Here is a 12,167-nt window from a genome sequence, read left to right on the forward strand (position 1 = left end):
CACGGGGGTCAGGTGAGCAATTAACCAAACGCAGAGCTTGGCACTGACGAGGACCAGGCCCTGACACAGTCCTCCATGTGGCGTGTCTGGGCTGACTCCTGTGGCCCTTAGCTGCCCGGTCCTCCTGCTGCTGCGCCTTGTCCCCCGCACCTTGTGTCCCCAAGGCATACTCATCCCACTTCAGGCCGGCTGGCACTAACCTTGCAGAAGGCAGCTCTGCTTTCTGGAGGTGTCTGCTCTAGCTGCAGGGAGTCCTCCCCGCCAACCCTCACCCCGCCCCCATCGTCTCTCTGGTCTGGATCATCTGAAGCATCTTCAGTCAAATGTGCTGGCCCTGCCTTCTCAAGGCCAGTGCTGTCGAGCCGTCCTAGGCACTGTGGCCAGGGCACCCCAGCCGGTTTAGGGGCACAGTGTCTCTTTAGAAAAGCCCCGTGAACAACAGGCAGACTCCCATGTTACTGATAGGAGTGCAAGATGGTGTAGCTCCCACGGTGGGGAATTTTGTGCATTCATCAGATTACCCAGGCAGTTGCCTCTTGACCCAGCAGTTTTATTTCTGGGAGTTTACGTCTGTGCAATGGTACTAAGAGCACCGTTGTTGGTACTGGAAAACTGGAAACCCCCGGTGTTAGGGGCGTGGTTACAGGAGCGATGGTGCGTCCACACAACGGAATGGTGTGTAGCCGTTTAAAACGGGGGGAAGTTTTCCAGGTACTGGATATCACATGGTCTCCAGAATGTATTGTTAATTGAAAAGATGTGAAACCATAGGGCACCCATGTTATACCTGGGAGAGTAGCAGGTGAGCCCACAATCATTGTGGCAGAGGCCAACCTCCCAGATGAGGGGTGAATGTGGGGTGGTGGGAAAGAAGGCCGCTCGAGAGACAGACCACCCCTTGACATGGGACTAGAAGAGGCCCTGGCTATCTAATGTTGGCTGGGACACTGGGGGCTCAGAGGAGACTGCCGATGCCAAACTTCCCACCACTTTCCAGCTTGGTCAAGAGCCAGCTCTGCTCTTTGTGAAAGAACAAATGATCCTGGGTGAGGTTAGTGGAAAGGGAGGAGAAATGAGAGGAGGGAGGGGCTGGCCCAAGGGTCAGTGACTGACTCTCAAGCTGGACATACAGGGGCTGCAACTGGGAGCCCAGAGGGCCCCGAGGGCACCCCCAGCCCCAACTATCTCTGGGCTCCCCTCAAACCCTCCCCAGAAATGCTGTGGTTTCCTGCTGGCGCCTCTGATCTCCACGGCCACGGGCCCACGCTGCACTAATGGCTCAGCCTGGGGCTCCAGGGACCTCCCCCGCCCCCCAGACTGCTCTGCGGCCCCCTTGCCCCCTCACTGCTGAAACCCAATCCTCTGCGGCAGCTCAGGCTCAGCAGAGCAGCCTCCAGCAGAGCGGTCCTGCTTCCGCATCGCTGCGCGCCACCTGGTCTTTGCTGCGGAGCCCCCAGCCCAGCGCCGAGCCTAGCAGAGCCTCAGCCTGTGCCTGGAGAAAGTCAAGCTGGACCAGCCAGGCCACCACATCCAATCCCGCCAGGCCAGTGCCTCCCCACCTCGGTCTGGGCTCCTCTCCTCCACCTTCTCCTCTCCTCACCTCACCTGCAGTGACCCCTGCCTGGCCACCAGAATCCTCTCAGCCCCTCCTGGTCCTCAGACTGACCTTCTCTCTTCTAAGCCCCTGCAGTCTGGTCACCACCCCCAGCCCTCTTAGTCCCCTCACCTTGGGCTCCAGCCATGAAGCCCCCTTCAGGGCCAGCGGAGGCCCGGCAGCCGGCCTCGGACATCCGCATGTTCGCCAGCAGCTGCACACTGCACGGGCTGGGCCATGTCTTTGGCCCTGGGGGCCTGACCCCGCGCCGGGGGCTGTGGGCTGCGGCTGTGCTCCTGTCGCTGGCTGCCTTTCTCTACCAGGTGGCTGAGAGAGTGCGCTACTACGGGGAGTTCCACCACGAGACAGCCCTGGACGAGTGCGAAAGCCACCGGCTCACCTTCCCGGCAGTCACCCTGTGCAACATCAACCCGCTGCGCCGCTCGCGCCTCACACCCAACGACCTGCACTGGGCCGGGCCCACGCTGCTGGGCCTGGAGCCTGCCGAGCACGCCGCCTTCCTGCGCGCCCTGGGCCGGCCCCCCGCACCCCCCGGCTTCATGCCCAGTCCCACCTTCAACACGGCCCGACTCTATGCCCGGGCTGGGCATGCCCTTGAGGACATGCTGTTGGACTGCCGCTACCGCGGCCAACCGTGTGGGCCTGAGAACTTCACCTCGGTGAGCTGGGCACTCGGCCCGTCCTGCCAAGGACCCAGGAGCGCCAGCCAGTCCCTGCCCAGGACTGGCAATCGCCAGCCTTGCCAGCCCAGGCTCCCCAAAGCCAGGGAACCTTAACACCCATGCCTGGGGATCCTCTTTCCCAGCCAGACCACGGCTCCTCACCCCACTGGCACCCTTCTGTTCTGCCCAGGAAGCTGTCCTCCTTGGGGCCCCCTCCCTGTCACTCAGCACGGGCACTCACCCAGGCTGGCCCCGGCCCACAGTCTGGTCTGTGGAGACCTTGCTCCTGGGAGGTAGGGGGACTCTAGAGGGACTGTCCTAGGGCAGAAGACCACTCTCTCCGCCAGGGAGAGGGGGCTTGTTTTCCCTCTGCCTCTCCAACATTCTGCCAGTCCTGAGGAGGGCAACTAGGACCCAATTCCTTTTACACCAGTCTCCAAAGAAACATTTGTCCTGTAGGCAGTGCCCTGGGCTTGGGGGCCGGGGAGGGGGTTGGAGTGATGGGAGCCCATGAGGGTCCACTACATGTACCTGGATGAGGGAGGGGCTGGGGTCATTGAGATGTGGGCTTCAGTGTTCAAAGAAGTGATCCAAAGAAAAGATGGGGCAGGGAGAGATCCCCTGGTCCCCGTGTTTGCTGGAGAAAAGGGCTAGCCGGGCTTCCTGTTCCCTGGTGAGTTCTGTCCTCCATGCCTCCCCAGATCTTCACCCGGATGGGGCTGTGCTACACCTTTAACTCCGGGGCAGACGGGGCAGAGCTTCTCACTACTCCCAAGGGCGGTGCGGGCAACGGCCTGGAGGTCATGCTAGACGTGCAGCAGGACGAGTATCTGCCTGTATGGAGGGACATGGGTAAGCGAGCACACGTTTGAGGCTGGGGCTGGCACAGATGGGTGCAAAAGGCTCTGGGAAGGAGAGGAGGTGCTGGGGAGGGCCCCGAAACATGGCCTTTCTTGTGAGGAGGGGGTGGGGTTGGCCCATCACAGTCCTGGGGAGAGGGGGCTGCAGCAGGGGGTCTCCTGGGACCCACGGCTCAGGATCCCCCTCCCCGCACAGAGGAGACCCCATTTGAGGTGGGGATCCGAGTGCAGATCCACAGCCAGGAGGAGCCGCCCATCATCGACCAGCTGGGCTTTGGAGCGGCTCCCGGCTACCAGACTTTTGTGTCCTGCCAGCAGCAGCAAGTATGCTCATCCGGGCCCCCAAACCCCCCCAAGTCTCCCAATCCCCTCCTTCAGCCCACACAACCTCCGACCCCAACCCCCCAGCTCCTCAGACCCATCCTGGGGGCCTCCACCCCACAGTGACCCTCACATTCTATCTGGGTCTCACACTTCTCCCAGAAGTCTCCTTAACCAGTCTCTCTATAGCTGAGCTTCCTGCCACCTCCCTGGGGCGACTGCAGCTCTGTATCTCTGGACCCCGACTTCGAGCCGGAACCCTCTGGTCCCCTGGATCCCCCCAGCCCCAGCCCAGGCCCCAGCCCTCCCTACAGTCTAATGGGGTGTCGCCTGGCCTGCGAGACCCGCTACGTGGCTCGGAAGTGTGGCTGCCGAATGATGCATATGCCTGGTATGGGGCTGGGAGAGTGGCGGGGGTGGGGGGGAGACGACGGGGTGGGGCCTGGGGAGCCGCTCCTGAAGCTGTCTCCTCGCCCCCACCCCAGGCAGCGCGCCAGTGTGCAGCCCCCAGCAGTACAAGGACTGTGCCAACCCGGCGCTCGGTAAGGGGAAGCCTCCCCTGCATCCAGTCCCCACTCCGCTTGGCCCTAGACCCCGACCCCGCCTGGCCAGCGGCCCTGACCCGGGCGATTGTGGTCCACAGACGCCATGCTGCGGAAGGACGCGTGCGCCTGCCCCAACCCGTGCGCCACCACGCGCTACGCCAAGGAGCTCTCCATGGTGCGGATCCCGAGCCGCGCCGCCGCCCGCTACCTGGCCCGGAAATACAACCGCAGCGAGGCCTACATCGCGTGAGCCGGGCTGGGCCGGGGGCCCGGAGCCGGGAGCCGGGACCCGGGGCGGGGCGGGCGCCCTCCTCCGGGCCGAGCCTTCGGGCGCACACTCGGGTGGGACACAAGTCTGCACACCATCACCGGGGCTCTGGGACTCTGGGCAAGCCGCTTAGCCTTTATGACGCCGTCTCTTCTGCCAACAGGGGCGGTGATGCCCCTCTGAGGGTTCTTGAAAGGAGTCAGAGACCAGAGAACGTGCATCTGTTTCCTGCTAGCAGCTGGCACCAGAGGGTGTCCAGAGAACTTTCCTGGCCTCTCTTTTTCTCCAGGGAGAACGTTCTGGTGCTAGACATCTTCTTTGAGGCCCTCAACTACGAGACGGTGGATCAGAAGAAGGCCTATGAAGTGTCAGAGCTGCTCGGTGTGTGTGTGCGTGTGTGCAGGGCACCCCGAGGTCTGGGGAGGTGTGGGCAGAGCAGGTGGCTGTGAGCTGACTGGTGATCCCATCCTGCAGGCGACATTGGGGGCCAGATGGGGCTGTTCATTGGGGCCAGCCTGCTCACCATCCTTGAGATCCTGGACTACCTCTGTGAGGTGGGTCCAGGCCTCAGCTGGGCGAGGGGGAAGGAATCAAGCCCTAGAATCCAGGCGAAGGTGCGTGCTGGCCACCTCCCCCATTGCTTGCCCCCAGGTGTTCCGAGACAGGGTCCTGGGATACTTCTGGAACCGAAAGGGCTCCCAAAGGCACTCCAGCACCAATCTGGTAACAGCCCTTCTTCCTCCTCTGCCATCTCCACCGTGGGTTCTCTGCTCCTCCCCCTGAAGCCTAGAACACCATCCCCAGCCAGCTGAGACACAAACAGAGTGGTGGGGGAGGGGCATGCAGTGACCTTGGCTGGTCCCTGAGGGAAGGACCCCTCCCCTCCTCTGACCCTCTCCCTCCTCCCACAGCTCCAGGAAGGGCTGGGCAGCCATCGAACCCAAGTTCCCCACCTCAGCCTGAGCCCCAGGTAACACAAAATGACCCCCTAAAGTCAAGGGAGGAGGGGCAAGTCTTGTCCAGAGGGTGAAGTTCAGGTCCAGGAGGGCAGGGGCAGGAGCAGGGCAGTGGGTGCGAGGCCTCTTGTCCCAACACTGTGGTCTGTGTCTCACCAGGCCTGCCACCCATCCCTGTGCCGTCACCAAGACTCTCTCTGCCTCCCACCGCACCTGCTACCTTGTCACACGGCTCTAGACCCAGTGACTGTCTCTCCAGGGCTGCACCCTGACACCTTGGACATGCCCAGCCTACACGTCTTTGCCATCTTCACCCCAAATAAAGTTCTAGTGCATCAGTCTCAGCTATTGCTCTTACAGGCAGTCTAGTCAGGCCAAGGTCAGCCCTACTCAGGCAGAAGATGACCTACCAGCCATCATCCAGCGGACTTGGTGTCTGAAATGTGGGCTGGGTCCCAGTTAACCTCCAGAAATCTCTCTGGGAGAGAAGAGTAGTAAGAGGGCATCAGTCATTTGCACCTCAGTGTGAATGAGTTTATCAGACTGACGTCTCAGAGAGAATGGAGGCCAAAGCCAGGTGCGCGGGCAGAGAGGAGTCAGCACTAGGACAGTCCCACTCAGGGTGCTGTAAGGGAATAGCTGGAAGAAGGCTCTGACCCAGAGCCCGGCAGGAATGGGGAAGCAGGCAGGGGGAAGACAGAGGGACTGAGTACCCACTTCCCAGGACACAAGCTGCTGTCCTGCCTTAGATCATGACTCTTTTTCTCACATTTGGGACCAAGCGCTAGCCCACCACCTGTCTCCAGGGGAACAGCTCTTGCTTCCCCAGCCTCCCCACAAGAGCAGGAGGTCTCAGCTTGAGAAGGTGGAGGAAGGCCCTCCCTTCCCACTCCTGCCAGTAAGGACAGACCCAGGCCCCAGCCACGGCCCACTGTCCCTGCTCTCTGTACCCCACATATTAGAAAACTGACAAATAAGGGAGCAGGGGAGGGGGTGTTCCTGATCTAACCACATCTTTGGGGCTCTCCTGTCCCAGCCTGCAGGCCTAGGTATGGGGGCATGAGGAGGGAAGGGAGAGGGCGGGTACACGTGGGATACGGAGAACCGCAGGAAAGGTCTGGCCCTTTTCTCCCCATTCTGACAGAAGTCCATCCTTGCTCTCAGACACCTGCGGCATAACCCCTCAGGACTGGCTCAGGCCCTCCTGGGCAGAGGGGAAAGGGATGTGTCCGAGTGCATTAAGTACGTGCGGGGGACAGCACTGCCCCTGGGCCCAGCCTTAAGGGGTGAGGGTCACAGCCTCCAGCCCCCGGCCTCGGGCAACTTAAGAGTAGCGGAGCAAGGACGAGACAGTTGGGTTGTGGTTGAGCTGGAAGCAGGATTGTACAGGGCAGTCAAGCAGAGCAGAGCCCCCCACCAAAGCCCACCCCGTCTCAGATCCACTCTACCACCACATCGGCTAGACTGTGGGAAAGGAGCCAATTTATGAAATTAAATAAAGTCCATGGAGGGAGAGAACACAGCTCGAGCCCCTCCCCCCAGCCAGGCCCAGCACAGCTGGAGCTCAGCACACTGGGCAGCCCTGCCTTCCTTCCCCTCCCGAGAAGGGGCTTAAATAGGCCAGGCCCCAGCCCGGCGGCTGGGTCCTGGAGCCTAGGGGGGGCAGAAATCAGAGAAGTAGGGGTGCTGCAGGGCCTCCTCTGCTGAGATGCGCTGGACGGGGTTACACTTCAGCAGGTTCTGGGCAGGAAAGAAAGGTGTAGCAGGTTCAGGCCTGGTCAGCCGCCCAGAGCCCCGCCCTCCCCCAGTACCTCTAGAAAAGTGTCCCAATCCCACCTCTACCCCTGCCTTTGGTCACCTGCAGCAGATCCCTCCCTGTGGCATTGAGCTTGGGTACGACGTTCACCAGGGACGTTGTGGCTGGGTACATTGGGTAGGGCTGTGGGGGGCAGGGAAAGTCAGACCAGGGGTGTGGAGCATGGAGGCTGCTAGGGCTGTGACATAAAAGGGACCACTGATGAACCAGGACCCCCCATTTCCCATCACACCTTATAGTCTGGCAGCTTAGTCATGGCGGGCCACTGCTCCTCGGTGGGTGTCCCCAGCAGCGTGTCCACGGGGTCAAGGCTCACTCAGGTGGAAAGGGGCAGGGTGAAGGGGTCTTCCCCTCCCAGGGGGATTCCTGATACCCACCCCTACCCTCTTCACTTATCCCCCAGCTCACGGCAGAAGCAGGCCCCAACGTGTGAGACTCTCATTCAGTCCCACCTGCACGGTGTTTACTGCGGGCCACTAAACCGCCCTTTACAAACGGTAACTGCTTTGACCTAAAGCCTGATGTCCGTGGTCTTGATGAACCAGTCAGCCTTCCCCTACACCCACAAATCATCCTCCTGCTCCTTCTGGCTCCTTCATCCTAAGGATTCACCTCTCAGCTGGAGGAGCATCCTCTTGGTTTCTTCCCCCAACGAGCCCTCTTTATCTACGTCACACATTCTCCAGCTGGCAGCATGCATTTGCACTGTGGCAACCAGGGGTGTCTACTACCCTCTGCCCTCCAGCCATTTGCTCACTCTCAGGGGAAGCCCCGCAGCGCCCCCTACCCCGGCCCAGCCCATCATAACCCGCACACCAAGTTCCACGGGCTTGTTACCCCCCTTTCAGAGGGCTCAGGGAAGGGAAATGGAAGGATATCGGAAGATCCTCTTCAACTGGTCATCTACATCATTGCCAGGGAAAAGCGGCCGCCCTGCATTGGCCAGCTCTGGAAGAAAGAGGAGGGGGTGAGAGATGACACATGAAGCGCCCCTCACTCCCACGGCATGCTGCGTGCTTTCCTCCCCATCCCCAAGGGCTCCACTCCCTGCCCCAGAGGTGACCCTCCAGACCCTATTTGTGAACTCAAATGGGAGAGAAAGTGCCTCTGCAGACCCCCAGCATGTCACCTGCAAAGATGCAGCCAGCTGACCACATGTCGATGGACGTGGAGTAGAGCTTGGCGCCAAAGAGGACATCCGGTGGGCGGTACCACAGCGTGACCACCTAGAGAAGACCCCACCCACAGGGACCCCCTACTTAGAGGGCTGGGGAGGAGGAGGCTCAGAGAGGAGAGGAAAATACTGTCTTGGGTGCCGGGAGATGCTCACTGGGGACTCCCTCCCTCACCCCCATAACCCAGCCCCCCAGCTCACCTCAGCTGAGTAACAGCGAACAGGGATCCCAAAGGCTCGAGCCAACCCGAAATCAGCCAATTTCAGCTCCCCATTCTGAGGCAGATGGGAAGGGACATGGAAAAGGGCTTTTCAACAGTCTCAGGCCAGGCCCCACGCTCCCACCTTCCAGCCCCGCTCCCCTGCTTCTCTCATCGCCCGCTGGCCCTCGGCTCCAACCTCCCCAGTCTCCCCACTTCTCCCAGAGAGGTACCCTGTTTATGAGCAGGTTCTGGGGCTTCAGGTCCCTGTGCAGCACATTGCGGCTGTGACAGAATCCCAGGCCCTTTAGCAGCTGGAAGAGGAATGACTGGGGGAGGGGCAAGGAGGAGGGCATTAGACCCTCTGGAGGGGACGCTGTACCCAGCAATGGAGGTGCTCCCCTCTTCACCTCTGCTTTGCCTCGAACCCACGCATCTTTCAGCACCAAGCCCAGTGCGACATCACTCAGTCACTATGGAGCCCCTACTCTGTGTTGGGCTAGGTTTTAGAACTAACAGTGAACAGGGGCCCTGGTCCCTACCTTTCTGGAACTTACAGCCTAGTGGGCTTTCCTACCTTCCCAGCCCACACTGACCTCTTCCCTCCCTGGCCTCATTTGAACAAACACAACATAACCTCAACATATATATTGTTCCGTATTATTATTATTATTTTTTTAATTTTATTTATTTATTTTATTTCCCCCAAAGCCCCAGTAGATAGTTGTATGTCACAGCTGCACATCCTTCTAGTTGCTATATGTGGGACGCGGCCTCAGCATGGCCGGAGAAGCAGTGCGTCGGTGCGCGCCCGGGATCCGAACTCGGACCGCCAGCAGTGGAGCTCGCGCACTTAACCGCTAAGCCACGGTGCCGGCCCCTGTATTATTATTATTAAGCACTTGTTTCCCCTGGAACCTGGGACAAGGTACTTGGTCTTGGGCCTGGAATAGTGCTTGGCACACAGCAAAGCATTCAATAAGTATTTGTTGAATGAATGAATGTATCTCTTTGAATTTTACTTTCTCATCTCTCAAGGGTAAGTCATATCATTGACATCAGAGAGTTTACCGTCAGGTCAAAGAGATCACGTGAAAATGATCACAAAGATGGAGGTTCCTGGAGGGGAGAAACAGGTTTTCTCAATCGCTGACATCCCAGAGTGTCCCTGTTTAGGGCCTGAACTTGGTGCTCAAAGAGTGGGTACACTGAATATCGACTCCAACCCCAGCCTTGATGAGTCCCCAGAACACCAAGCCCCTCACCTTCACAATTTCAGGATCTAGGTCACCATTACAGCTGTCAAAATACTTCTTAAGGTCCTGAAAAGGGATGGGGGTGGGGTAATGGGACAGAGGTTAAGCTCAGTCTGGGCCCTATACCCTCCCAAGGCTGCTGTCCCCCAAACCCCCTTTCACCTGGTCACAGAACTCAAAAACCAAAGTCAGCTTCTTGTCGCTGTGCAGGACGTCATGAAGCCTAGGCAGAAGGGAGGGCTCAGCCAGGCAGCTCCACAAGTTTGCGCCTAATATCCCACTATCAGCCCATCTCTGAAGCCCCCACCTCCTTCAACTGACCACACAGGCAAGGAGAACACTGCCGGTCTACACACCTGACAATGTTCTTGTGCTTCAGCTCTTTAAGCAGGCAGATTTCCCGAAGGGCAGAACTCGGCACTCCCTAGACATGGGAGGGGGCCAGGTGGGCAAAGTCACATCCCACCCAGCCTAGGCCCTTGACCCCCTCCCTGGCCCTGATGCCCCAGTCCTACCTCATCATCATCATCCAGCCTCACCCGTTTCAGAGCCACGATCTCATGTGTCTCCCGGTTTTTGGCCTTGAACACTGTTCCGTAGGTGCCTAGAGGAAGGAAGTCAGGGGTGAGGGAAAGGATGGGGCACCCTTCCCATACCAGGAAGTCCCTCTCAGGAGGGAAGGCAATGTGGGAGTGTATTATTTCTGATGCCTGGAGGAGTAAGGGAAGAGATTCAGGGTGAAGGCCGGGCCTGGAAGAGCTTTGTGAGTAGGAATGTGGCAGAGAAGGTGCTTGCACAGGGTCAAGGATGTTTGCAGTAGGCAGAGGCTGCAGCTGCCAGGGTTGGAGGTCTATAAAGGCAGTGCTTGGAGAGGGTCTGGAAATAGTGAGCAGGGGTCTGGGAGGAAGTGCGGGCTGGCAGGAATGATGAGGTTGGAGGTCTGCAGCCAGCACTGAAGCTGATGGGGGTGAGGTTCTGCAAGTGGTGCTGAGGCTGGGCTAGGAAGTGCAGGAAGTGCTGAGGTGGGGAGCTGGGTCTACAGAGACTCCTAAAGTCGGGAGGGGGCGTCTGCGGGAAATGCTAACGGGGAGGGTTGATGTCCGCACGGAGTGTTGAGCTCGGGGCCAGGGCTGCAGCCAGTGCTGAGGTCGGAGTCTGTGGGTATTGCTGACGGTAAAGGAGCCAGGGCTGCAAGGAATGTTGAAGAGTCTGCAGAAGAAGATCTTGCAGGAACACGTCGTGGTCCCATTACCTTCCCCAATCTTCTCCAGCTTCTCGTATTTCTGCATCGCGGCGGCCGCGGGGACCCCTGCGGGGCCTCGGTTCTAAGACTTCGGCCCCGGCGTTGCAGAGGAGGCGGCACCCCTGCCTCCGGCCCTGCCCCGCCCTCCTCCTTGCGCATGGGCTTCTGGGGCTTGTAGTCCTAAGAAGGCCAGGTTTCCCGGTAATGCCCGGGGCCTTAGGCAACAAGAAGACTACAACCCCCAGTAGGCTGCGCTCAAGCTCTCTGCAGCACTCGACTCCTGGTACTCTGGTTCAACCGCGGAGGCAACCCTGGACTTCAAGTCCCAGGAAGCATCTCGTGTCCGCTTTCCGGGCGTCCCCGCCGCAGCTACGCGGCTCCCAGTGTGCCCTGCTCTTGTTATTCCTTTTTGTGATCGCAACTTTCTTTTGAAAGGGATCTTTCCGGGACTACACACTCCAGAATGCAGCAGGGGTGTGGGGGGGGGGCGCCCTCCGGGGTTTGGGGTTTGACGGCCTACGTGCCTAGGCCCAGGTGGCTTGGCTCTGACCCGGTTGATTGTGTTGGGGTCCCAACGACCTCCTGACAATCTCAGCACGGTTTCCGCTTCTCCCCAGGCCATCTGGTGACCCCAGGATTGATTGAGGAATGGCTCCGAGCTATGTCTGGCTGATGATGACTTCACAGGGACCAGCTGACCGCAGGGCAGCGAAGAGAGGCAGGCGTGCCCCATTTGAGACTGGATTTAACATACGCCAGAGACCTCTCTCTCCTCTGGGCCCCGTTTGTCGTCTTGGAGCCCACCCGACTCCAGCTGCTTGCTACACTCTGACATCCCGAGGCAACCTGGCTGGAGCACTGGGAGTCCCTCCATACCAGTCTCCAGAGCCCGGGCCCACTGGAGTCAGCCAGGGTGTGGCCGAGGGCTGGCAGGTTGGTTACCGCCCTCAACAGACAGAAGCACAGACAGATGCTACACTTGCAGCAGCCTTGACCTCATCTCTTAAGGAACTGATTATAGATTTTCTTGCGCTGCTCTCTAATTGTCTCATGATTGCATTCTTGAGGGCTATGAACTGGGCGAAAATGGCCCCAAACAGCACTCCTCAGCGCCAGAACCAGAGTTGGTGCTAAACATTTGTTAATTATGTATATGAATGTTAAATACGTATCTGAATGTTTCTGTATACACAATGCTGTGCTTCACCCGGTGGCAGACTGACGAAAAGAAGCGAAAAGTATATTCCTTAT

General features: G+C 59.3%; 2 protein-coding genes across 6 annotated transcripts; one reads left to right on the forward strand and one right to left on the reverse strand.

Moving 5' to 3' along the window:
• Nucleotides 1-1,630: 1,630 nt before the first annotated feature.
• On the forward strand, nt 1,631-5,881 carry ASIC3 (acid sensing ion channel subunit 3). Of its 4 annotated transcripts, none has more exons than XM_087433120.1 (11): nt 1,631-2,274; nt 2,979-3,129; nt 3,334-3,461; nt 3,648-3,849; nt 3,944-4,000; nt 4,102-4,249; nt 4,561-4,652; nt 4,746-4,825; nt 4,923-4,994; nt 5,183-5,241; nt 5,340-5,566. In XM_087433120.1, exons 1-11 carry the CDS (start codon nt 1,741-1,743, stop codon nt 5,497-5,499), a joined length of 1,683 nt encoding a protein of 560 aa, XP_087289246.1. In that variant the 5' UTR covers nt 1,631-1,740; the 3' UTR covers nt 5,500-5,566. The 4 variants fall into 4 exon arrangements, with proteins under 4 accessions (XP_087289246.1, XP_004430671.1, XP_087289224.1 ...); XM_004430614.2 differs by having other exon boundaries at nt 5,387-5,559; XM_087433098.1 differs by having other exon boundaries at nt 4,746-4,994; nt 5,387-5,881.
• Nucleotides 5,882-6,687: 806 nt separating this feature from the next.
• Nucleotides 6,688-11,035, reverse strand: CDK5 (cyclin dependent kinase 5). 2 transcript variants are annotated; one of them, XM_004430612.3, is made up of 12 exons: nt 10,926-11,035; nt 10,189-10,277; nt 10,030-10,097; nt 9,836-9,896; nt 9,683-9,739; nt 8,651-8,746; nt 8,419-8,493; nt 8,173-8,269; nt 7,922-7,991; nt 7,276-7,336; nt 7,086-7,166; nt 6,688-6,967 (listed from the first exon to the last, which is right to left on the reverse strand). In XM_004430612.3, exons 1-12 carry the CDS (start codon nt 10,960-10,962, stop codon nt 6,881-6,883), a joined length of 879 nt encoding a protein of 292 aa, XP_004430669.1. In that variant the 5' UTR covers nt 10,963-11,035; the 3' UTR covers nt 6,688-6,880. The 2 variants fall into 2 exon arrangements, with proteins under 2 accessions (XP_004430669.1, XP_087289387.1); XM_087433261.1 differs by having other exon boundaries at nt 7,064-7,166.
• Nucleotides 11,036-12,167: the final 1,132 nt, after the last annotated feature.

Source organism: Ceratotherium simum, chromosome 1 (genome assembly GCF_057802395.1).
Source record: "Ceratotherium simum simum isolate JZ-2026a chromosome 1, ASM5780239v1, whole genome shotgun sequence".
Classification (NCBI taxonomy): domain Eukaryota; kingdom Metazoa; phylum Chordata; class Mammalia; order Perissodactyla; family Rhinocerotidae; genus Ceratotherium; species Ceratotherium simum.

Excerpts from the sequence above, each read along its gene's own strand:
- ASIC3 (XM_087433098.1), top strand. The coding sequence starts at position 1,741 with ATGAAGCCCCCTTCAGGGCCAGCGGAGGCCCGGCAGCCGGCCTCGGAC. Across the intron at positions 4,653-4,745 it reads TGAAGTGTCAGAGCTGCTCG|GCGACATTGGGGGCCAGATG; the intron begins GTGTGTGTGTGC and ends CCCATCCTGCAG. Across the intron at positions 4,995-5,182 it reads GGCACTCCAGCACCAATCTG|CTCCAGGAAGGGCTGGGCAG; the intron begins GTAACAGCCCTT and ends CTCCTCCCACAG.
- CDK5 (XM_004430612.3), bottom strand. The coding sequence starts at position 10,962 with ATGCAGAAATACGAGAAGCTGGAGAAGATTGGGGAAG. Across the intron at positions 10,278-10,925 it reads GCTGGAGAAGATTGGGGAAG|GCACCTACGGAACAGTGTTC; the intron begins GTAATGGGACCA and ends TCCTTCCTCTAG. Across the intron at positions 7,992-8,172 it reads AGCTGGCTGCATCTTTGCAG|AGCTGGCCAATGCAGGGCGG; the intron begins GTGACATGCTGG and ends TCTTTCTTCCAG.